At 44.0% G+C, this 26687-nt stretch overlaps 1 protein-coding gene across 2 annotated transcripts in view; it reads left to right on the forward strand.

Annotated features, from left to right (window-relative positions):
- Nucleotides 1–26687, forward strand: part of PRIMPOL (primase and DNA directed polymerase) — a 497760-nt gene that overhangs the window by 158390 nt on the left and 312683 nt on the right. For both annotated transcript variants that reach the window (XM_086962483.1, XM_086962482.1), the window contains exon 4: nucleotides 24873–25011. In XM_086962483.1, the coding sequence (XP_086818609.1) occupies nucleotides 24873–25011 (139 nt within the window). The remainder of the gene's footprint in view (nucleotides 1–24872; nucleotides 25012–26687) is intronic.

Consider the following 26687-nt stretch of genomic DNA (forward strand, 5'->3'; position numbering starts at 1 on the left):
GCTGTGTCCATTGTACTATATTTTCCATCAATAAATTTACCCAAACTTAAAACCAAGATGAGCCATAAAAGGAAGAAAAGTACGCCTAACACAATCCATAATTTAATCCATTGTGGAGTTATATACGTTTCTCTGAGTTGTTGAAAGATTTCTGTGATTTTTTTCTTTGAATGTTTTTGTTGCTGGCTTGTCTCCATGTTCACTTGGATCATCGAAAAAGTCATCAAAGTTGATAAAGTAGCCAGATGCAGTTCTGTCAATTGGTGGGATTGCCTCCGGATTTCCATTGATCTTTGCATTGTCTTTTGTTACATTTGTATAGTCCGATGCTACATCGTTGTAGACTGGTGTTTCTTGTTGAACTGTTGCAATTTGGGTTTCAAGAGGCAGCAGTTCCGTGGCTTTGTTGCATAGTCCTTTTTTAATCACTGCAGGTTTGTCAAATATGATTAGTCTCTTAGTTTGAACCTCTTGGATTGTAGCAAGATTTGGTCTTCTGCTATTTCTTGGGAGTCCACTGGGCCTACTACTTATTATTGGCCACATGATTGTGGTTTCACCAGGTCGATTGATAAAACTCGGTTCTCCTTTTTTCCAGCAAGGGGCGGTAGTACAACTGATCTTGTTCTGCTGACAGCTAAGACAGGTACTGCTTTTCTGTAAGAAGGCCCAAATTCCTTCTTCACCGCAAACTTTTCTCTGACCAGATCCCCAATCTTTGGAATCCAGACAGGCCTTTCTGGGACAGGTGGTTTTTCTTCAGTGGTAGTTGGCTTTAGCTTTTCTTTACTCAGACTTTTTCTTGTTTCATTTAAGTCCTGTAAAACAGCCAAACGATCTTTGATATCAAAGGCTTTTTGTTGCACTACTGAAGTCTGACAATCCAAGTCCTGAATGATCATTCTGGTACCAAATAAAAGTTCATATGGACTGATAACCTCCTAGAGAATTTCTTGGCATATTATTAAGACTACGTTGGACACTTATTAGATGTTTGACCCACCCATCACCCGAACCTAATACCCTTGCTGTTATAGATTGCTTTATGTCCCGTTTTTTTCTCTCCACTGCCGCATTTCCCTCGGGATGGAATGGACTAGAATACCGCAATGCAATGCCCATGCTGGCCATGGCCTCCTTGTAAGCCGGACAGCTAAACGCAGGACCTTGGTCGGAATGTAGCATGCCAATTGCGTATGTGCAGATAAAGACTCGCAAATCTTTTATAACAGTTCTGCCATCAGCCGAGCGCTGGGGGTATCATCTAAATGCATCTTGTCTTAATATTTATGGGACCGCAGTTGTCCGGTCGGACGTCTGCGCATAGATAGCCTGATGCTGTCTAACAGTGGTGTCTGGGCTGGTGTCTGGTCCGGTTCACAACTGCAATCTCTGTTGCAGTCCTCACAATTCATTGCAAAGTTATAAATTTCTACGCTCATCCCCGGCCACCAGTATTGTGATTGTAATTCTATTAGAGATTTCAGGATCTCTTGGTGCCTCAGACCCAATCCCATGTGTGCTTCTTGTATCAAGAAGACTCTCCGGTTCATGTTTGAAATTACTCTATCCCCCAATCCAGGGATTTGAGCAAGCAGCACGGAGTTCGCATCAATTATGTATGTATTGCCTAGTGGATAGTTTAGAGGTAACGCCGCATAATTGCCTTCTATTGAGGCTTTGACAGCAAGCAGCGTTTCACCATCTATTTGTTTTTTCGTACGCTTTTTTGTAGCTACGGAAGCCGAGTGATCAGCTGCCGCTGTGGCTCTGTCAGCCAATGAATTCCCTGCAACGTGAACGCCATCACGTTGTATCACGTGAGTCTTTTGTAGTTCTTTCTGCAAAAGAACTACTTGTTCCCATAATTTTTTATGCTTTATTTTGGCACCTGTCTCATCTTTGTAACCGTTTTTTATCCAGGTCTGCATGGAATTATTTTAAGATCGGACGCAGTAATGCGAATCGCACACTATTAGTGTCGGGAATTCACGATCGGCATTTTCAAGCGCCATCTTTAGAGATCTTATTTCAGCTCGCTGAGCTGAACAGTTTCTGAGTGATTCAGTTTTAGTGACCATCGTTCTGAATTTACCTAAGCGCCAGCGACCTTTAACAATCGCGCATGCTGCATTGTAAATTTGTTTTTCCACAATGTAGTGTTGTGCAAATCTGTCCGTGTAAATTACACAGGTGTACCGTTCGAGGGGCAGAATTTCGATCGGCAGAGGACATTCATTTTCAAATTCCAGATATTCTAGTTATTTCGTTTTCGGATCAAATGCTAGTGTCACGTCTTCTGTTGCAAGGGAAGTTTCCCATTTTATCCATTTTGGATCTAGAGCTTTAGCATTAGCATTGCCTGGTATTGTTCCCGTCTCAAGGGCTGATACTGCCGTTAAAACAGATATCCTTTTTCCTTGGGCCAGGGCTCTTTCTTTTGCTACAGAAGTTTGAACATTGAAGAGGGACAAGGGGAACCCAGTAAATGGCTCGGGACCATGGGTATCAAGTATTTATCAATTTAACAAGTGGTCCTGAGCATACAGGAATAAGAGAAAACAATGATATTATATATAGACCACAGTGGGCTCCTATATAGTTCAAAAATCCTTGTCCAGCCGGGCAAGGAGTATTTTTTTATGCCGGCCCCAGCATAATTCACGAAAAGGCACGACACTGGTGTATCAGATATCAACTCTAAAGCAACCCACACGTGGCACCTTGAGGGAACCACAAACCCGGTCACCTGTACAGAGCTCTTAAGCAACATTGCCCCAAAGGAGAAGGAATCCTCAGCGATGGGTAATGCGCGGTGGTTTTATTAATCTGGCCACACCATCTGAAGAAAATCCCTATCCCAGACACCTACTCGGTGTTTAAAAAGCTTTATTCAGGCAAAATTATTTTCATGTCCTGAAGATGATCCCTTTATAACCGAGCTTGGGATCGAAACGTCGACTCCTTTTAGAGTAATTCATACATGTGACTCCACTGCATTATTGTTTGTATGAGTAACTCCAGGATACACTGTCAATGTAAATTCATATCAGTGACCTGCAAGCTCACTCTGTTTGCCTGTTTACTTTCACCTCTTCCCCACGTACGGCACAGGACTGTGCCCTACTATAACCCCACTGTTTCAGGTTATGTGTTGCACTTTTTGATCAAACAAACTATCAAACCAATAAATACTCCTTGCTCGGCTGGACAAGGATTTTTGAACTATATAGGAGCCCACTGTGGTCTATATATAATATCATTGTTTTCTCTTATTCCTGTATCCACAGAAGTTTGAACAGCAGTTAAAAAATTTTCAGTTGAAGTGAATTTAATTTCAGCTTGTGTGTACAAATGTGATTTGTAAGCTATTGATACCGTTTCTCCCTCATTAAAGGTCAGGTATGTGAATCCGCGTCTTCCTGGGATGACTCGGATTACAAGGTTGCGTTTATTTGCGTGTGTTTGCAGTTTTTTTTAGTTAACATATCTGTCTGTAATGATCTTAAAATTTCTGTGTGTTTTTGGGTCTAATTAATTGGTTTAAAATCAGGTTTTATTAGTTCGTAGAGAGGTTTAGCCCTCTCTGCATAATTTAGAATGTATATTCTTCCGAAATTCAGGAAACCTAGTATTGATTGTAAGTTCTTAAGCGTTTTTGGAGCTTGGAGTACTGCACACTTCTCTAAGAAGTTGTCTGCTAGGCTTTTGCCTTCACTTGATAATTCATATCCTAAAAATAGGACAGTTAGATGGGCAATTCGTGATTTTTTAAAGTTAAATTTGTACCCTTCAGCTGCGAACCCAAGTATTATGGTGTTCACTCTTTTCAAGTGAGTCTCCAGGTCATCGTCTGTAAGATAGATGTCATTGACATAGGATTATGCCTCATCATCATACATTTGTAGTAGATACAGAAGCACTGGAAGGGAGGGCGGTTGGAACCGGACACGACCATGGCCTGCCAGTACATGGTGATGGCTGCGGGCACCATTAAGGCGGTGACCTGCCTCCACTTTAGAATGTTACACGAGGGACTGGAGCCACTGCTGGCGCTGAAGACGAAATGGGAGGACAGCATAAGTAGGCCCATACCAAACACAGTCTGGAGTCATATTATGAAACGGACGTGGAAGGATACCAGAAATGCCCGCTTCCAGCAGGTGCACTTCTTCATATTACACAGGTCCTATCTGACCACGGGGAGGATCAAGCGATACTTTAAGGTGCAGGATGCAGTGTGCCCAAGGTGCTTAGCGCCTGGGGTTGAGCTGGACCACTTGTTGTGGGGATGCCAAAAGTTAGGGACATATTGGCCTGAAGTGGGAGAACTTTTGAACACGGTTACCGGCAGGGAAGTGGAATTTGACATGGCGGCGTGCCTGCTGCTTTGGTTCCCTCACACGAAAAAGACGAAAATAACGAGCAAATTTATCGACCTAGGGCTCATCCTAGCTCAGAGAGAGATTACCTGGCACTGGAAATCCAAAGGAGGGCCCGTCGGTGAGGAGATGGATGAATGAGTTGTTGAAATGGTCCAGGAGCGAAAGCGTGATTAGAATGCGACAGGCTACCAGAACTAATAATGAATAGAGTGTGGAGATGGCGAGGGCTTGGGAACTGATAGTGCAAGCGCTACGCGACTACATGGTAGGGGATGAAGAGTAGGTACACGCGGAGGCGGGGGTTCCATGAGGCTTGAAGAATCGAATGCAACACCCGACAAGTGGCATACTATTTCATCAGACCACACGATTATGCCCACATCAGAAGCAGTTGGGGGGGGGGGGGGGGGGAGGTTGGTGGGGTGTTATTAGGCACCATCGTCATATCATGAAAGATGCCTGCGGTTAGGCTGCATAGTTGGTCACCAAAGAAGTGGGATCTCCGGGCGGTATACTGTGGGCTCCTGTGGGGTGGTTATTGTTAGACCCTGGGGAAGGCAGCCGCAGCAGGGTACTGATAGGGACATGTTGAAGCAGACATTGGGGATATTGGCATCGCCCCCATGGGGAGACTGGCTACATTTGATGGTGACATGGGGGGAGGGAGTTTTTGATGGGTAAAAAGCAGATACCGAATTGTGTTGTTAACCAGACACATCTGTGAGGTGATCGCTGTGACATTTCTTTGCAGGATCGAACTGGTGCGCCGCCCGGCCTCCGGGATATGGGCTGAATGGATGTGTACGATTTTATTGTCATTTCTATGCTTTGAGGTGTCATGAGTGTACTGGTTGACCTATTCCGAGATCTTGTTTATCATTCTGCAATAAAAACACATTTAAAAAAAAAAGAAAAAATCATACATTTGTAGTAACTCTGTTACCCTTGCTGAAAATAATCCTGGGCTGTTCTTGAATCCCTGTGGGAGACGACAAAATTGTTTTTGGGTCCCCTTACTGGAGAAAGCGGTCAAATATCTGCTTTCAGTTGCTATGTTTTGAGAGAAGAAACCATTTGAAATATCTAATGTTGTTTTATATTTTTTGCGCACAATGTTATTCATTAGTGCTGCACTGTGTGAATTTTGCACTCCAAAAGTTTTACAGCAGGAGTTTAGATGTCTGTAGTCCAAAACTAGACAATATGAATCGTCTGGCATGGAGACAGGAAACAAAGGATTGTTCATTTGTGAGGTGCATGTTTCAATCACCCCCTGATATTGAAGTTGATCTAAAATTTCTTTTACTTGTTTTTAGTAGGTTGATTTTTTAACTGGATTTTATGGTGAGGAGAATCCTCATCCCATCCTACATGATTTTTATATAATGCAGGGGCTTGGGCCACTGCCCATTTTCCAGCAAGTGTGTGTATTGTATGAATTGGAATGTGATTTGAGAAGGCAGGCATAATCATTTCTTCGCCATGTGGGCACTCTCTGACAAACTCTGGTGGCCAGTCTTTTTCTGCTAGAAGGATATCATAGCCTTTAGATACATTCTCCCAAAAGAGACATTTATTTTACTAGTTTTATCTCTATACGTAATGTTATTTCATATAGTTCATGGGGCACGCTCACTCGGGTGTCTGCAGTTTCCACTTGAATGTTTTCATTCGTGTACACTGTCTCCAGAAAATTCATCAGGATCTTGCGAGCTATGTTCAATTCTGGTGCGCTGTCTAGCATTGTCTGGGCCCACTCTCCGTTTTTCAGTTGTGTCCTCAGGATTCTCGGCATGTTTTATTTTAATACTGGCTACCTTCTTTCTGGGAAATTGTAATTTATTACTTTGATGAGCAGGTTCCTTGTCTTTGGACTTGACGCGCTCTTCTTTATGTTCTGACCGTCCTCTTCTTTCCGATTTCTTTGATGAAGTCTGAAAAGATCGAGAGGGACGTGTATCAATATCTTGATATCTGTCAGGTTTTCTCAAATTGTCCCTATTTCTAAGGTTGTATCTTTTTTCAGAGGGCTCCTTTTGGGGAGACTTGCCGCCCCGTTCTGGAGATTTATCTCTTCGTTGGGGAGACCTTCCTCTGGTCTGAAACTGTTTTTGTTTATTACCCTCCCACTTCTTTTGAGAATTGAGATTATTTTTAATAAATGTTTTTTCAGGATTTTCAATTAGTTGGGGTTTTACTGGTTTACCACCCAAACTATCTCTGCCTAATTCTTCATAGGATTTTTCAATTATTTTAGCAAGCTCAAAAGGTTGGTCTGTTATATATGTCTCCTTCAATTTTTGGCGGATTGCCACACATGCTGCTTCTCCTTTTCTGTTGGCTAATAGTCTAGCCGAGACCTGCTTAAAGTCCTTCAGTAATTTCATACCCAGAGTTAAAGCAGGTTCTGGACCGTATTCAATTTGAATCTGTCTTAGTACGTCTGGTATCACCGCCATAGACGGAACACCATGTGTTTTTGTGTAGATAGAAGCAAAGACTGTGCCCCAAGTGTCACTGTCCTCCACATGTGGTGCGATCCCCATTGGGAGACAGATAGTCAGAATTATGTGTTTTTCATGAGGGGTAGTATCAGAAAATACTGCCTCTATCTGAGTGATTTTTTTAAGCTAACCAGAATGGAATTTGTTCCAATTTTGCTGGTGTTTTACCAAGACATGATTGTATATTCTGTGGTGTAATTTTATTTGTGTTCCCCTGGTGAGGGGTGTTTTGTGGAATTTTAATTGCAGGTTGGACTGTTGAAGTCCGCATGACATATTGGACCAATTGTCTATGAATTTTAATTAGTTGTTTCAGCTGAACTAACAGTTCTCTGTCTGACATTGTTTCAATGTCCGGATGTGGTGTGTAGCTGGCTAGAACCGGCCATGTGGCTCGGGTCTACCTAGTGGACCGAGCCTGGTAATGTGATTTTGATGTTTTAGGGCGCCATTAAACAAGAGCAGGTGCTCTTGGTATGTTAGTGGAATTTCAACTTCCTCAAAAGGAGAATATTCCTCTGGAGATTTCCACTATTTTGTAGTAGTGGAACTCACGTGTCACAGCATGTGCTGCTGGAAAAGTTATCTAGGATTAGAATACCTCTGTCTGCCGATATTCATGGGCCTCTACCACAAATACAACTGTACCACCTCTTGATAATACTCCATTTTCTATAAGTTTTATAGTTATGGGTTTTTTTATATTGACCGGGATGATTATTGCATCATGGTCGTCTTCATTAAACCCTGTAAGGTCTGCACCCGGTTGATTCGCATTTACTGCGGCTTCACCGGTTTCGTTGTTGTCGCCGTGGTTTGACATTGTTTAATGAAAGGTTTCTTTCAGAGCAAGTTTTGAGGAAACAAAGATTAGGTGCACAATATTTTGGAACACTGTATCCTTCAACGTTGTCTATACCGTAAACTAATACTTAGGATTCTCATCCTACTAAGTTTCGGAGGATATTAACCTTTCACACACTCCAGACATCTATTGGAGTTTTTACGGGAAAAAGGGGTCTGTGTGAAAAAGCACAACTGAGTTACTCTAGTATCTTGCATTAGATTATCGCCTTACCAAACGTTGGGTGCCATGTAGTGTAGTTCCTATTTTCCCAATAGGTTCTGCGCATTGGAATAACATAAACGATAGTTTAGACGTAGGACTGAGGTCTACTAGGTCTCTATTGAATATGTTAGACTTAATTTAGGTTTGCCAGCTAGCTCAGAGGTCGAATGAACAGGGAGGAGTGAACTTCCCTGATTAGACAAGAAGGGATTCCGCTTCTGACAACCGCATAAACATGACAACTTTGCTCCCCCAGAATAAGGAGTATATCTCCAGAGTCGTTTGAAAACAATAGATAGCTATTTCACCTAGTCAGCTGTGAATACTTAGTTTCCCCAGAGTGCAGAGAAATAGAGAGACGGGCGTTTTCAATAAAAGGTGTTATTTATTGAGCAGTCTTCTTTCACATGCAAGAGAAATGAATTGCCACAATTGCAATACATGTTATAAAGTAAAGTGCGTACAGTAAAAGGAGTATTATGAAATAATACTGTAAATGCATTGATATGGTTTCTGAGCCATATGATACTTAAAAGGTATAAAATATATACAGTTAAATACAATGATAAAAGTTTGACTAAACGTACTCAACTGGTGCTTCTAAATACGCCTACCCGATGTACCTAACCTGAGCCTAGTACGTGGGAAGGAATAAATGAGCTGCAGTTTAAGTTAAGTTAGTTTTTGCCAAGAATTTGACTCAAGAATTCTCTACGGGTCTAATCAGCTCCGTACCTTGGTTTTAGAATGGAGGAGGTCTTGTATCTCACTCTCAAAACTCGATCTCCCAATAACCCGCAAGGGTGACCGGAAACACTGGAGCTGGATTTCTCGGCAGGAGAAAAAGACAGCGTCTTTCTCAATGCGTCAAATGGGAGGGACGGCTTCCTTCGGCACTCGCATCAGCTGGCTTCGGATAAGTAGATAGCCGCTCTGCTCCACACCACTATGTGTTGCTTAAGGCAAACGCTGGTATATTTATACCTGGAAGGTGCCGTGTTTGACGTAAGGTTGGACATAAGACGTCAATAAAAGATGTCACTAATAACTGGCCATTCTTTTTTTTTATTTTTATTTTTTAAACCTTTATTGAGCCTTCACAGTTGTTACACAGCTTGTCGCCTACAACCCAACCGGGCCGGCCGCTAAGAAAGCGTTAAGCAAATAAATATGCATTATCACAGTACAATTACACCTGCGGTCGTGAGGACATGAGGATGAAGCTCCAAAAAGAAATTGTGAAGAAGGGATTGCGAATGGTCCATGCCGAATTAGGAGGTTTTCGTTTTCTGTTTTGTACCTAAAAAAGAACATTCAAACTTCGGGAAATCACTTTGCCATCGATACAGGAAACTTAATGCCAGTTAGGTGGGAGCGTACTTCAGAGTCCATGCCAACAGCACTTTGCACACCTTGGTAGGCACCGTATTAGTCGTCCCATTCCGTTACCCCGCCCCCACCCGGTGTCACCCTCCCCCACCATCAAGCCCTCCCCGCACATTCACTCTTCCTCGTCCGACTCCAGTGTGTCACCTTCAGGAAGTGGCTCACAAATCTCACCTCGGTAAGCGTTCCATGGGGACCAAACTTTGTTCCACTTGGCCGGGCATCCCCTGGTCAAATACACTGCCCGTTCCGTGACCATGGCCCTGTCCATATTAACACACCATTGCGAAGCCTTCGGTAGATCTGCCACCCCCCAGCGCTGCGCGATATCCCTCTTAGCCATCATCATACCAATCGTTACCCAGAGGCGGCCATGCCGGGACAAGTCAGTTGGTTCCCACACATTAAGAAGGCAGCGACGAGGCTCTGGAAGCACGGAGACCTCCAGCACTTGTGAGACGGTGCGCAGGACCTGACGCCAATAGGTTTGTATAAGGGAGCAGTCCCAGAGTGTGTGGAATAGTGTGCCCTCCTCCCCGCAGCCCCGCAAGCAGAAGGGGTCAGGGGCTCGCTGTATGTGGTGAAGCAATGTTCTGGTGAAATATGTTCTGTGCAGAACTTTGAGTTGGATGAGTCTCATTCTAGAGGATATGCCCGCTTCTTTAGGGGATGCCAGTGCCTCATTCCATTCGTGTTCATCCATCTCTCCCACGTCCTGTTCCCATTTTCCCTTAAGAGGCACTAGCGGGTCTGGGGAATTATTTAGGAGTTTCCGGTAGGTAAGGGAGGTGGCCTTTTCCACCATATAGTCAGTCAAGAGGCGATCTTCTAGGGGGGACGACTCTGGGAGAGTTGACCCCACCGGAATAACCGCCAGCAGAGCATGACGAACTTGGACATACCGATAGGTTTCATGTGGTCCCATTTCGTAGAGTTCCTTCAGGCGGTCAAACGTGATGACAGCCCCACGGTCCCACATGTCCCCCACTGTTGAGATGCCAATATCATCCCAGCGGGAGAACCCCTTGCTGGTCCGAAGGTTGCCCAGAGCACGTGAGTCCCAGAGTGGGGTGAGCTTGGTGATAGTATCTTTCCATCCCAGCGCAGCGGTGGCTGCATGCCAGGTGGACACCGTGATCTTAGTGGGCCCCTTCAACGACCTAAGTTTACGTTTATCGTAAAGCGGGGCCAGCAGGGTACCAGCCCCCAGCTGGGCCCGATCCGCCTGGAATGCAGGGTCCGATTGCGATGCGTGCAGCCATTGATTGATCGGCCTAAGCTGGGCCGCCCAATAGTAAAGTTGGAGGTTAGGAAGTGCGATGCCACCCTCGTACCAGCCCTTACAGAGCTTGGCGTGAGCTATCCGTGCCGGGCGATTATTCCATAGCAGACCAGAGACCACCGCCGCCACCCTCTTGAAGTACCTGGGGGGCACCGCAAAAGGGGTATTGTCCAGAATATATAGAAAGCGGGGCAGGGATTTCATTTTGAAGAGGGCTGCTTTCCCCAGCATCGTTAGCGGTAATCCTGCCCAGAAGCTCGCATCTCGCCTGAGGCGGTCCAGCGGTGGCGCCAGGTTCAATCTTTCGTATTCCGCCGGGTCACTCGTGACGTGAATACCAAGATACTTAAATGACGAGCCGGCCAGTCGCAGGGGGCAGGCAGAGCCAACCGCGGGTGGGCTGCCCGTCAGGGCGTATAATTCGGATTTAGTCCAATTAATGGTGTAGCCAGACGCCTCCCCGTGGGCATTGCAGATGCGTAAGAGAGCCGGAATGCCGTGTTCAGGATCCGTCACGTAGACCAGCATATCATCCGCGTAGAGCGAAATGCGGTCTTCCCAGCCCTCCCTCCATTGAATCCCCTTAAGCAAGGGGGTGGTCCTAATGCGGATTGCCAAAGGCTCTAGCGACAGCGCAAATAGCAGGGGGGAAAGAGGGCAACCCTGTCGGGTGCCGCGCTTGAGCGGGAAGGAGCGTGAAATGTGGCCATTCGCCACCACATGCGCTACCGGTATGGCGTACAGCAGTTTTACCCATGAGATGAAGACAGGGCCAAAACCCATGTACTGGAGAACCTCAAAGAGATAAGCCCACTCGACCATGTCAAAGGCCATCTTTGCATCCAGGGCCAAGATGGCCGCGGGTTCGCCGATTTCATCCGTTTTGGCCAATACCCCATGCACCCGTCGTAGATTGAGTGAGGTGTTCCTGTGGGGCATAAACCCGGACTGGTCTGGGTGAATTAGGTCAGAGAGGTGGGGCATGAGACGATTTGCCAGAAGTTTCGCCAGAATTTTGCTTTCTGCGTTAAGTAAGGATATAGGGCGGTATGAGGAGCATTCCTCCGGGGGCTTACCAGGCTTAGGAATAGCCACAATCGTGGCCGTTCGTTGGTCTAACGGGAGTACCCCCGTAGTACGGCACTCCTCATACATTCGGAGCAGGTATGGGCTAAGAACAGCAGTGCGGTCTTGGAACCACTCAATTGGGATGCCGTTCGGTCCGAGCGCTTTGCCCGTATGTAGGGCTCCAATGGCGATCCGCAGTTCGTCAGCGGTAAAAGGCGTCTCAAGCTCAGCCGCCGCTGCTGGCAACAGTGCCGGGATGGGCAGATCATACAGTGCGCTTTGGGCCGCAATCGCAGTGACGTCCCGCTCTGGGGTGTAGACTTTCTCAAAGTGGGCAGCCAATGCTTCCACTATCCGAGCTGGGTCCGTGTGAATGTTCCCCTGTTCGTCCTTAACCTGTTGAATCCCCCTGACACTTCCACCTCTTTTGTCTAGCCAAGCCAGCATTTTCCCTGCCTTGTCCCCCATATCATACACGCGGTTTTGTGTGTCAGTGATGTGACCTTGTGTAATGTGTCGAGCGTGGTCTGCATAGAGACGCTGGGCCAGCATGAGCGCATGTAGTGTGTCGTCAGTGGGGTCTGTTTCATGGGCAGCGGTTGTTTCGCGCAGTCGTAGCTCGAGCGCCGGGTGTTCCGCCGCCTGTTCTCGTCTATACGAAGTTATGGAGCTAATGGCTTGCCCCCTCAGGACGGCCTTATAAGCCTCCCATAGCACCTCAGCCGAGGCTGCGGTAGGCTCGTTCTCCATGAAGTAATGTGTCGTGGCAGTCTGCAGTGCCTTCCGGACCTTAGGTACCTTAAGATATGAGGCATGCATCGGGAAGACGCGGTGGCGTGAGCGTGTTTGTGAAGTAATGGTGAGAGTTAGTGGGGAGTGATCCGAGATGCCCCTAGGGTGAATGAGCACCTCGTCGACGCGCTGCAACCCATCCCCCAACGCCAGAAAGTGGTCAATGCGGGACAGACTATTATGGATGGTGGAGTGGAAGGTGTACTGTCGCTGTGTTGGGTGGACGTGTCGCCATATGTCTACCAGCCCCAGTGCCTCAAGGAACCTCTGGAATCTGGAGGGACCCCCGGGGCGAGCGGTTGCTGGGAATCTGTCGAGTTGCGGGTCAGCAGGGGCATTAAAGTCCCCGCCTAGCAAGGTGTCTCCCTCGGGGAGGGACAGCAAGAAATCGCCCAGGGCAGGCAGCATCACTGAGTGCAAGGACGGCGGGATGTACACTGATACTACAGTCAGGGGGCGCCCATCCCATTGACCACTCACCGCCGCAAAACAGCCCTGTGGATCAGTTTTTGTGCTAATGGTGATAAAAGTAGAGGATTTTCTGAGCAGGATACCCGTGCCCCGGGACCCAGTGGAGAATTCGGAGTGGGCCAACATTGTATACCCTCGCCTGTCCAGGGCCTTGGTGGCAGTACCCAGTAGATGGGTCTCTTGAAGGAGTATGAGGTCAGGTTTATGACGCTTGACCTCGGACAGAACAAGGCCACGCTTCACTTTATCACCCAAACCGCGCACATTCCAGGCCAGAAGCTTGAGGGAGGAGCCGCCCAATCGCGTCACACCCGCCTGCATCACGTTAGGCCGTGCACCCACCACCATCGAAACTTAGGGACAAAAACCATCAGCACATGGCCCACCCTCCCAGCATCGTTCCAGTAAATAGCACAGTACATTCTACATTTTTTGATCGATAGCATGAATCTCCCGTAAAACCAAACAAATCCCCCCCCCAACACCCCCCACCCTGCCTCCCTGCCAAACGGACTCAAAACTGCCCGCCACCCCAACTTAGCAGAGCGCTTATCCCATATCAGAAACAGAGTACTTGCACGTCGGGGGAGAGTGTCCCCCAAAGCAGGCGGTCCCTTTGTAGCCCTCGGGTCGTCCGGGCCAGCGTCCATTAACGACTCAATGAAGAATCAGAATGGGAGTATAGTTCCGGAGTAACTCGGTAGTCCCTTGTGGTCTCATCATTCGCCTCTAGCAGCTCCCAATTGTTCCTGTGACGGTGATCCATTCTCGCTGTTCCTGGGTGGAGAGCGTGAGCCCCGCCGGCTCCCTTCTCCCGACCTGTTGCGTCGACGGTTAGAGGTGCGGTCCACAGTGCGCCAGCCATCCAGCCACTCCCTGGCATTCTCTGCTGAGTCGAAAAACCAGACCTTCTTGTCCGCCACCACTCTTAGCCGGGCCGGAAACAGCATGGAGTACGGCAGTTCTTGGTCGCGAAGCGACTTCTTAACTTCGAGGAATGTCCTCCTCTTACGGGTGACCTCCGCCGTGTAGTCAGGAAAGAACGAAATCCGTGAATTCTGGATTTGGATGGGCGGTGCCACCCTGGCGGCTTGGAGGACTGCATCGCGGTCTCGAAAGTTGAAGAGTCTCGCCAAGATGGGGCGCGGGGCGGCTCCCGGGGTAGGCGTCCCTCCCGGGACCCGGTGGGCCCGCTCTACTGTAAAGAAGTTGGACAGTCCCTTCGGGGCCAGTTTGGTCTTTATAAGGTCTTCAACGTATAGGTCCATGGCCCCCTTTGTTTCAGACTCCGGAACCCCCAAGATACGGACGTTGTTGCGTCTGGAGCGCCCCTCCTGGTCATCCAACTTACTTTTCAAAAGTTTATTGTCCGCCTGCAGCCTCTCCATTGCCACTTGTAGGTCGGAAACGTCTTCTATTAAGGATTTAGTCACCACCTCCACCTGCTTCACCCTTTCGCTCATTTTCTGGAGGTCGGCTCTGATAAGGGTAACCTCCGCCGCGGTCGAGCCCACCGTGGCCTGTACCTGCTCCAGTGCCCGTAGCACGTCGTCCAGCGTGGCCTTTTTAGCGCCGTCGTTGTCAGCGCCCTTCCCCAATGATTTGCGCTGCTCAGGCTGGGTGGATGACTGGTTATCGTAGGCATACTTCCCAAGCTTCGCCTGAGCAGCAGTCTGCCGTTGTCCCTTCCCCGCCATTAATGTCCAGTGAGACAAAGTCTATGATGGGGCGGGCCGGAGGTCCGTAGCTGTCCACGGGGGGGAAGGGAATGCAGGGGGGGGGGCCAGAACGGGTGGGGGCCAGAGGTCGCTGGCGCTATTCGAGTGCCGCCGGCCGCCGCGGAGCTGTGGCGGCCTCGGCTGGGTCAAGCAAAATGGCGACTGGTGCTGCACAGGTCCTCCGGCTTGTGTCGAGCGCAGCCAAGGGGCACAGCTGCCCAGCGTCACTGTGTACACTGCGTGAGGGATAGAGCGGGCGGCGGGGAGGATCGTCAGCCAAGAGTGTAGGGCGATGGCGTCGTCGGCTACTTCCGGATGGTTGCGCCGGGGAGGATGAACTTCCGCCCGGCCTCAGGATTCACTCGACACCGATGCTCGCCTCGTGTCACCAGGCCCGTCTTCCACAAGGGACGGAGATGAGGTTTCGCCCCGATGCCGGGGTCCAAGCGCTCCCAAATTTTCTGTGCCGGTGCCGTTCGGTCACCGCACCCAGGACACCCTCTTCGGACTGAGCAGTGAGCGGATAGGCATGCGGATTGTTGCGGGAAGCCGCCTCGCTACGGGAGCCTCTCTAGGTTGCTGCCGCCATCATCGGCTGCTAGCCACGCCCTCCAACTGGCCATTCTTTTAGTGCTCGCAGGAGTTCTAGGACAAATCAAAACAAAAGCATGGGGAATTCCCAGGTTGCTGGAGGTTTGGTTTGTTGAAAGAACTTGTTGTGCTCTCTAGGAGTCTACGGAAGTAGCCTTGCCAGATTTGGTTTGCATTGGCTATTACTAAATATGGATTTGATTCTTATGCCTTTATAAGGGTATGATTTGTTATAACCACATAAGGGCATAAATCGGGAATATTTAATTAGGGTCCTAGATAAGATCACAACATCCTTTTGGTTCTACTTTGAACTAATTCTTTAAAATTTCATATTTCCTGTTCTTACTGATTGGAGTTTTGTCATTCGTTCATCTCAAATAATTTATTACAATTTATTTTAAATTGATGTAGGATTTTTCTTGTATTGCTTTCACTTTATCACTGTTTAAGTGTTCCATTAATACTTTACACATTGTCTCTAAGCTAAGCCTGACTGCTTTTGTGCCAAGCTATCGGTGGGTTAAGCACAGGTTGATTAAGTGACTTTTGTGGGGTGACTCACACCCTGCTCAACCAACAACCCAATTTTTCACAGTTGGATAATTCTTTGTAGCTTAAGTGGTCCTCGAGCTATCGCCATCTGAATCCATTCACAACACCTAGTGTCAAGTTGTGTCCATATTTGTTGTGGCACCATTGATGGCTTGACATTGTACTAAGTGAAGGAGGAGGACCACAACCCGACCTTACCCCCAACCCTTAGCCTAATGACCTTCAACAAAAGTAGTGTTCAGTGTGCCTTGGAACCATGACTGGCTATTACCCCCAAACCCTTATCCAAGTGTCTACTGGATTTTGGACTCCAGTAACCAGTGCCTCGGCACCAGTAATGTGTGACTTGACATCACCATGAACTCCAAAGATATTATTTTGCAATGCCAATGAAAGGACGGACCCACCATTTCTTTAGTGGTGGGTTCCATTGTGCCAGACTTTTGGGTTAGTGACAGATGCCCAGATGTATTTGCAGGTTGATTGACCACACTCCTGACCAGCTGGAAAAACAAACTGCTGCTACATAAGCAACAAAGCTGTTATTTTAGCATTAAAGGTTTATTGCAGATCCTTTGAAAACTATCCTTAGACTCATTTTGGCAAGCAAATATTTATGAGTGGATCAAAAGACCCCCAGGTCTCTCCAAAAGACTAACATAGGTGTCAATGTTAACTAGATATCTGGCCTTTAGCCCTTATGTGCACTAAATCTCTGTGGGATCACAGTGAAGGCCATAAGGGTTTTCACTGTGCATCAAAGCCTATATTATTCGTATGTCTAATTGAATATCTTGCGTTTTTAAAGAAAAGCGCTAAGTAGACTATCGAACTCCAGTCTGAGCACCTAACGTTACAACATCTTATTGATACAGCCGTGCTCCTCGACCTTGTACCCTGCAAAAGTCAAGAGCTAAAGAGGAGTACTTGTTTATCCAGATGGAGTGCATTAGAATTGTGACCCCCAAGACAATAGTATTAAATAACCTCAATTGTTTCAATTTAGTAACCCCTGACTGCCTCAATACTCTTAAGAAAATGCCTCAAAGTCCTTCTTCCCTAATCCTTCCTCTGTAGCGGAACAACTTGTACATTTGCAAAAAAAATGTTCTGTTTGTATCTCCTCCTTGTGTGACTCTACAACTTGTACATTTGCAATTTTTTTCAGTTTCTATCTCTTCCTTGTGTGACTTTACAACTTCTACATTTGCAATTTTTTCCGTTTGTATCTTTTATGTAACTCATGTAATCCTAAATCCTTATGTATCTCAACTGGTTCTTATGTAAAGCGCTCTGGCACCTTCGGGTAATGTTCGTGCGATATAGAAAATCGCATAAAATAAAAAAAAATTATCCTTGGTGTGTTGAGGGCCCTTCAGTACTACCTTAAAAACAATAAAGGGAGTAGTAAGTTTGAATTGTTGTGTTAAACTTGGGGTTAGCCGTGGTGACCGGTTTCCCTCTGAACAGTGCATGGCTCAATGGATAGCGTTATGTATTCCTACTTGTTACCAGAAGGCCAGCAAACCCCTCCCCCCCCCTTCCAGGTAGGTTTAGGGTAATCTGTTGTTATGACGGAATCCTGAAATAAAGAATATCAGCATGACAAAACCATGCTGATGAAATGAAATTTTGTGGAAAGGTGATAATGACAAAATAACTTTATTCCGAAAATGCAAAGTCTTTCATGGAACAGATATACTGGGCCTGAGCTTGTAAACCTGGTGTACATGGTTTGAATCGCTGGTTTGGGTAACAACAAAAAAACTTAGTATAGTAGCAATTGTGAGTATAAATGTGTATTTACTGTGGCCCAGTTGTAAAAAGAAATCACCAAGCAACAGGAAACAGAAGGAAAGACAAAATCAAAAGTAAGTTGGAGAACAAGGGGTGGCAGTAGTAGTAGTGGGTGAGAGGAGTTAGGGTGGGAGTGGAAGGACATTGGCATACAAACGAAGGGTATAAAGGAGAGGGGTGAGGAGGAGCTATGTTAACGGAGCAACCACCCCTTAAAAACATATGCAAATGAAAAAATAAGGTTTGACAAAAAAAGTTTGTCAGGAACACAGACTTCAGGTTATATTTTTTCTCAGATAAACATAGATCCGGGTCTTCAGCCCAGTCAGTAAGTCAGCTTCTTCTGAAATCGTGAGGAATTTTCTTATTAAATCATTTTCATGGCAGTCATTATAGGATGTTGTTTGCTTGTTTGGTGGATAATGTTGCCTAGATTCTGACTAGAAATCAGACTTTTAAGATCAGGCCTTACATTACAATACGAACCAACCAATCCAGGCAGGGTTAAGATGGTTTTCCTGGTCCAAAACGTTGTGCTAAGAAGTAGCCTGAGCTCAGAATCTGTTGCATGGCTACGGCCATATTCAGTTTTGGAACCCAGTAGGAATTTTGTATTTTTTGATGTCGATGATAGAACTCTGTTCAATTCAGTCCTTATGGTTTTTTTTTAAGGATTATCGTTATCTAACCCCCAAAAAATGTTAAAGTGATTATATAGTTAGGTGAACATGTCAGTTAAATACCATTTTAAACTAAAAAGAAACACTGAAATTCACCAGTTTTCGTCATCTGAAGTAACTGTAACTTGCTCACTTGTCCTGCATAGTGATATCATTTCAAACGTCATTAGTGAGGTTATTTAAGATATCATAGAACATGTCATGAGTGAGGTGATATGTGAGGTCATAAGCAGTGCATAGCAAGGGGGGGAAGTTAGTTATTTCAGTTAACTATAATTGGTGAAGTTCAGTGTTTTTTTAGTTTAAAATGCTATTTTATAACCAGCATTTTCACCCAACTATAATGTCACTGTAACCTTTGTTTTTTCAGTGAATTTCTAAGGTTGTTTTCAATGAAAAGTAAGGTAGCACAATGTCTAAGTATAATGCCACATTAACCTTTATCTTTTCCAGTAAATGTATAGGGTTTTCTAAATGTGAGGTAAAATTGTATCACTACACCCAACGATCACAAACCTCCTCCCAACCCCATTGCTGCATGCAGCCTTCAGCCTTTGGCCGTTTGTTTTGGGGAATTGGAAGCTCAATCTCCTGCGGGTGACTAACTGCCACGGTGCCTGTCCTGTGGTAGGGTCTTGTGCCCAACCCCCTCAGGCAGCTGGCTAATCCCCCATTGCTGGCCAAACCCCCATGTTCGGACAAGCCTAACAACACCCACCTTTTGTGATTTTTTTCTGGTCCCACTGTAATCTTGCGGTTATTTGATTGTACACCTGCAAATACGTGGGTGGGAGTGTGGAGTACCTCAAGAGTACTGAAAGTCTACGGCGATGGAAAAAAAGTTTTTTTACTTTTTGCACTTTACTGGGAAGAGTCCTTCTTAGATCCCTCACCTTGTTCCCCTATAAGGGCCAGGGAGATGTCAGGGTACTTCTACCTTACCCTCTATACTTCTGATTTATTTACATTTCAGGATGTTGTAAGCAAACCCCTGAATACTCAAATTGCAGCTGCAACATTTTGCTTCATGTTGCGGACAGCCAATGTTCCGTCCCGCAGTACTGGTCACAGTCCCTCCGGACCAGCCAATCAGAATGCTTTATTTGTCATCTTTTCTCTTGGTGCTTTCTCAGCACTGCCTTAGTACTGCCTTAGAAGTACTGCGTCTCTAGAGTTCTAAACATTTTGCCGTTTACTTACTCTCAAAAGTGTGAATGGCTTTTCACCAAATCATAAAACGCGCACTTTCTGGCTAAAGATCTAGCTTTCTGACAAATTTGGTGTAATTCCATTCAGCCATTTTGGCAGTAGCGTTGTCCAGAAAGCGTGCTGTTTGTGATTTGGTGTAAATACGTTCAGCAGTCTTGTGGAAATTAAGGGTAAATCCCTTCCTATGTGTATGTAGTTGACTCTTATCACTAGTGTTTGCAGTGGACCTTTGTACTCTCTACCACCCCTATGTGACCCTTAGAGTGTTTCCAGTCATATCCCTCCTGTGTAGATAGAAGATAACTCTAATGACTAATATCCTATGTGATTCTTAGATTGTATCTGTGTTTAGAGTTATAGCTGTAACGCCTGTGTGACTGTTGGAATATAGCCAGGTATCCCTTCCCCCGTGTGTTTAGAGTTATAGCTGTAACGACTAGTCGCCTGTGTGACTGTTGGAATATAGCCAGGTGTATCCCTTCCCCCGTGTGAAGAGATAACCCTATTCACTAGAACACAAAGAAACGTGTTCTTGAAATGTGTAACGTAACTGATTCTATGTAAAGTGCCTTGATAACATGTAACGGAACTGGTGCTATGTAAAGCGCTCTGATAACCTAATCGGTTCAAGTTCGCGCTATAGAAAACTCTAAAAAAAAATAAAAAAATAAAGGGTCAAAATGTATGTATATATATCAGCAAGACCAACAAATCCTAAGATACGGTCTGATTGGCTGCCGCAACAGCAACAAAAATTCGATTGCACCAAATTTAGGACTTGTGGACTCAGTCCCCAGTCCTGAAAAAAAGGTTAAAAAACAAATAGGGGAGCAGGGTAGATTTACACCTTTAGAAAAAAAAGATAAAACCTCTTGGTTGACCAGGGCCATGGGAGGGCGGAGGGGCACAACATATTTTTCATGGAGAGGGGGTTCCTTTTTCATTGTTTCTTTGTTTGCTTCCTTTCTCTGCATTTTAAGTCATTTAATTTTTCTTTCTCTCTTTCTTTCACCCTTTCCTATGTTTAAAAGTACTTAACGTTCTGTATCAATCTCTCCATTCTTTAACCCCTTCGATGCTGATGACGAGCTCAGCTCGTCATCACCCACGGGTGTCGTGTGCTGATGACGAGCTGAGCTCGTCATGGTGCCACTAAAATGCCATTTTCCAGCACAGGAGGGGGAAAACGCCTAGCATCCAAGTGGTTAATATGGATTTCATCATTGTTTCATAGATATACCCAAGGGGAAAGGGATGACTGAAGATATGTTTGCTTGTTGTCTTCATGTACCTATTCTGTTGCTAATGGTCCTAGTTAATGGTGAAAGGTATATGTTAAAAAGTAACTTTCGAATTTATTTGTGTGTGAATTTGTGCATGTTGGGTAGTACTTGCTTATTTTCACCCAGGACACTGAACATTCTAACACTGACCATGCCGATAATCCTTGTATTGTGCCTACCAACAGGCCAGACCAATTTCTGAATGTCAGCCAATCGACTTTAGGGTAGTTAAAAAAATGATGGGAGTTATTCTCTTCTAAAGAGAGCAATGTCACCCTATCTATTCCATGATTGGCCAAGGAACCACAAACCCCAGAGAGACTCTCAATTTTTGAGAAGTGACTCAAAAATACAGGAAAGGGGCAAAACAGTCTTTAGGAACACCTCAGATAAACCTGTCCTGATACTTCTCATGTAAGATTAATGCAATGGCATTAACTGCCGCAGGACGGGTGCTCAGCATTGTCACTTCACCTCTATATACCCTTGGTTAAACTATACATGAGGCAGTAGCTTGGGGTGGTTTTCATTTATCAGAAATAGTTCTTACTATTGAAAAGGTTGGAAACCCCTGGTTTAGGTGGTGCACCACTAATGCGTTTCTGCCAGAGATTCGTCCAAGCTTCCCTTTGCTCTCCCACCCATTCCCAGGCAATCTCTGGTGTGTTTAAAAATATGATCTAGAATAGAGGATGACCTTCAGTAGAGCTGTTAGACACAGGGAGCAGCGTAAACCTTTTATTAAAGATGTTTAGCTTTGTTCAAGTGCACCCTAATTCGTGTGGGCAACTTTGAGACATGAAAATTCATGTGCAACCATTGTTCTGGCTCAGCTCTATCACTCTTATCATAAACTATAATTTGTGTGCTCCCCTTCCAGGACTCGATTATACTAAGATCACATTAAGTTCTTACGGATAGTAAGATCACATCCATTTTCTTATAACTGCACCAATAAAAGAGGGTAGAATTCCTAACTATAAGAAGACACTTGTTCTTTGATTTATTTTTTGTCATCCTTAAAGGGGCCATCCAGTGAATTATGTCACAGGATGCCTCGATAGCCATGCCGATTAAGCAAACAAATGAACATTCTGAAATGCTTTTTGTTAATAATTGTTAGAGATGCAGCACTGGACAAAGATTTGTTTTTTTTCCTCATTACAATAGATGACCCCTTCAAGTACAAGTCTGGTAACCGAGCAAATATGTTTGCCCTTCAAAACAAAGCAAATGTTAGGCCTTCTGTAGTGACCTTTTTGTACTTCTATCAACGTCCAAAGTAATAAAAAGTAGAGACGGTTTTGGACTTTGGAGGGGTCCTTTTTCAATTTTTTTTATTCCCACTTCAAGGTAAGGAAAAGTAGGGAAAAAATTAGGGACTTTGGCGGGGTCAGGTTTACTATTCCCACTCTTAAACATTTTAAATAAAACGTTTAAACATAGTACAAAAAAATGAAACCTATTTAAAAGAATAACATTACTAATTGAATACAAAACTAATAAAATTAGATTTGAAAGTACAAATGTTATATTACAAATAAAAAAAGTTAAAACCACTCTGTCGTCCCAGCCGTAGGAATGAGAAGAACCTACCAACACCAGGGAACGGAAGGGAGGGGGGAGGGACGGGATAGTTGGGGCATGTTAATAAAAAGTGTATGTTCTATAAGCCCTAATTTTCAGAATAACAATCGGACATGACCTAAGTTTAGGGAGGGGGGCATTGGGACTTCCCAGAAAGAGAAGCTGTATTCCTATTAGCTTACATTGTTCGTATGAGGTCCTGCATGTTCTTTATGCACTGTACCGTCACATGAAAGTCATGTTGAATAAAAAGAACTTTGATTAAAAAAAAAGTTAAAAGCAATATTACAAATATTTTACATTGAAATACTTCCCTAAAATTGACAATTGAAATTAATAAAATAATTGCATTATTATAAAAACAATTGAAAGTAAAACAATACATATAACATAATTGAATTAAACTAATCAACACATTTACATTTAATTAAATATCAGCAAATAATTAAAATAACAAACAATGCATTTTCATAATTATTAATTACAATTGTAAAAATATAAAAAATGCATAAGAAATTTAAAACCTTGATTTACATCTTAAAAAACGTAGCACTCCAATCCCCTACAAACCCTGCAATCAGCTACTAAATTAATAATTTCGAATTAAATTTTAAAAATACACTTCGTACAAAAACTTAAAAACTCTACTAAGATAAATTCAGGTCATACTCCTAATAACTTATAATACTAAAACAGCAAATATTTATCATAGTAGTTAAAGGATATTTTAAACAACTATATTCAATTAAACAATATTATGGACAAGTAAGTTTAAAATAATATTATTAAATAACAAAAACATGATATTCTTATTGTTATCTTCTGTGTTGTGCCCAATGATATTTTTGACATCACTATTTTTTGATACGATAATTGTGATCCACAATATTTGTCAGAATAATCCTCCACACAGAATGCAAGAGGGAAGAGTTCTAGAAGAGTGGAAAAGATTATTACCCTATATATTGAAAGCTTATGTTGAGTATTCAAAGCAGTACCACTAGAATCTTCTTTGCGAGCAGTGGAATTTTATGAGGATCAATAACTGCATGGGATGGTAACACTTTGCCAAGTCCAGACTCTATAATTGTGGGCCTGCTGAAACTGGACAGAACCGAACCGAGAGGCGATGGCCTGCAGCATAGCCCGGCAGTCATTCGCCCACTGTTGCAATACAGAGGAAGTGGGCAATGCTCCCCCACCACCCAGGTAGAGTCCTGTCCTGAGTCCTGCAACCTCACACTTCCACCCAGCCCCCACGGCCGTCCTGCAGACGCTTTTCACCTGCTCATAATTGGAAAATGCCTGCATTTTTCTCCCTTGGCTAAAGGAAAACTTCACAAAAAAGAACTCCGTAATTCTGGGTCCATGCAGTTATTCCTCATTCCAGGGAGAAAATCTCAGTTGGGTCGTTTTGGGAAAGGGATACCAGCCCTTCGGATCCTGCTACCAAAATGTTCCAAAATCATAAGTATTTTCAGAAAAGTCAAGTGTAACTTAATATGCCACAGGGAACTTGGGTGAAGTGTAACTATGCAAAACTATGGTTCACCCCGGACTCCCCCCTTGCTAAAGATAAGGGTTAGATAGTAAGTCCGTTACTATTACCATGTAAGTGTAGTGGAATTCTTTGTGAAAGAAATGGCCTGCCTTAATATATTAGAATTAAAATTGAATAAACAGTAGTAATTAGCAAAAAAATTACATCAAGACAAAAAATGTAATTAAATAACGTCGAAGTTCTCAGTGTCTCACATGATCACAGAAGAAACACTTAAAAGTACAGCTTTATACGTAAGTATACAGCAATACAAATGGTCACGGTCCGTAGAGTAACGTTGTATAACACACATTGTAACAATTTACAGCTAGACATCTGATCAATCTGATTGATTTTGTGACTGCATTTTAACATCTGTGTGCTATTTAAAGGAGTATCATTAGGACAATGGCAATATTGGACACCTGCACAAATAATTTATAGAGTCGAGTTAGCAAAACTAGAAAGAGTGAAGGCCAGGATAAAGTGCACCGCTAATTAATTTATCATTACCCTCTGATGAACACACTTACAAGGAAGTGTAACCTGTTGATCCTAGGCTGTAGAATGGGTAGCAGGAGAGGGACACCAGCAAACAGACATGCGAAACAAACCTACGATCTTCAGTAAAAAGTCTGAGAGCTGTTAAGTCAACTTCATTATTTTTGCTCTTCGAAGAGCTTCAGCTTTCTTAGGTTAGAAGTTTGTTCAGCTGACTCTCAGTCGCTCAGCAGCACCCCATGAACAACCCATGCATATGCACATTCTGCTTCACATTCATGCGCATGCAAGATGAACACTCTAGTTGCCATACATCATGTCATGATGTTTACAAAATGATCTCCGCATGACTTTGAATTGAACAAACCAGTTGATAATGTATGATGGGATGTACTTTTACAGATGTATTGTTTAGGAGGTGATTTTAATTTCTGGTAATCTTTTTATTTCCTAGCAAACATCGCAAATCCCTCATGCATTGCTATGAAGTCATTCCAGAAAATTCGGTCTGTAAGCTATATTTTGATTTGGAGTTTTATAAACCAGCTAATCCAGAGGCTGATGGAAAGAAGATGGTTGCACAGGTTATTACCGTAAGTAATAAAACAAATACTAGTTTGTGACCACGCATTATGAATTTTCAGTTAAAATGTCCCTATAGTAAATTGACTCCAGTTGGGAAAAGTTTAATCTGTTGTAAGAAAGCCGATTAACCAGTGATTTGGCTAATGATCTGAAGATCTAGCAAAAATGTAATGTGACATACTAAATACAGTTCACCCTAAACTACCCTGTTGGTACTGAGGTTCAAGTATGACATATTGTGTAAATTCTGTTCTGCGTCGTGAAGTTTACAATAGTAAAGAGAGTCTCATGTTGGTTATAAAATGTGTACGGCCCACACCCTCGAGCATGAAGTACCTCAGAGAAACCAAGGGCCTGATTCGCAAACTGCATTTTGCAGGACATTAATTAGTACTGCAGAAGTACAACATATTACAAAATGCAATTCGCAAACCTAAGGGTGTAGCTCTCCATTCTTTTCAATCGGTTCATCTCTGTGCATGTAAGTTTACTACTTGGTAGTGTTGTGGAAAAGACTAGGAAAAGTGGTTGGAAACAGAAATATATCTACTGTAAGATGGGATGTGTTTCAGAGAAATGTAAGGAAGGATTTAGGGAGGGACAGGCTACTACAAAGAGTAAGCCCATTGCTATTGACAAATTACACTATAGCGAAAAAGGTGACAAAACAGTAGCATATCTGCCACAGCCATGGAGTAAGTCAAGCATCACACATCGTTGATCACAGGTATTACATTCAACTTCATTAGAAAATAATGGGGCCATGGACTTAAAACGACACCCCTCAGAAATAATGTTAAATAAATAAAACAAATTTGACATATATCATTTTTATCTCGATAATGGTAGTGTGCTCTAGCTGCTGGTGCACGTGTGGAAGGTAGACCACCTTTCCTATGTATTTTCAGCAAGAAGAAAAACGCCTCACTCCAGGAACTCTAGGTTTGAAAGACATTTAATAAGATCTTCAAACAGACACAGACTCGTTTTTACCAATACAGTCTTTATCACAGTTTGTAAATCCGGAACTTCTTTCCTTTACCTGTGTACAAGCACCTCCGATTCATAATGAAACATGCTGGAGAAGTATATAACCATAATTGCAATAAAATTCAATTTAATTCAAAACTTAGAATGGCTGTTCATTGAGGCATGGTTCTTAAGTATCTCATGTTTCCTTTGGGCAACCTCTAGTGATTATATTTTACTGTTATATCGCATTGTGCACTTGTAATTATATCGTCGTGAGTGCTTAATGTGCTGTAACCCACATTAATCTATTTTACGTTTTGTATTTTGTTAATTCCATGGAACACTTTGTACAATGCGTTCTCATTGACCTCAGTGATCATTAAGGGGCATATGTATCATGCAAAATTGCATTCTCAAACGCCGAAATTCGCAGAATTTCAGCGTTTGCGAATGCAATTTTGCCAAATGGTATGCATTAAGGCAAAATAAGGAATCGCAAAATTTGCGATTCCTTATTTTGCGTTTGCATTTAAGGAATCGCACATTTTGCGATTCCTTAAATGCAATGTAAGAAGCACCAAAAAAGTGCAATTTGGCCTTAAGAAATCGCAAATTACCACCAACTTCAAGTTGGTGGTAAATTGCGATTTCTTTGAAAAATTCACATGTGCGAGTTCCCGAATGCCATCTTTCCTCGGAGGACTCTCGGGGG

This window comes from Lissotriton vulgaris, chromosome 3_1 (genome assembly GCF_964263255.1).
Source record: "Lissotriton vulgaris chromosome 3_1, aLisVul1.2, whole genome shotgun sequence".
Lineage (NCBI taxonomy): Eukaryota > Metazoa > Chordata > Amphibia > Caudata > Salamandridae > Lissotriton > Lissotriton vulgaris.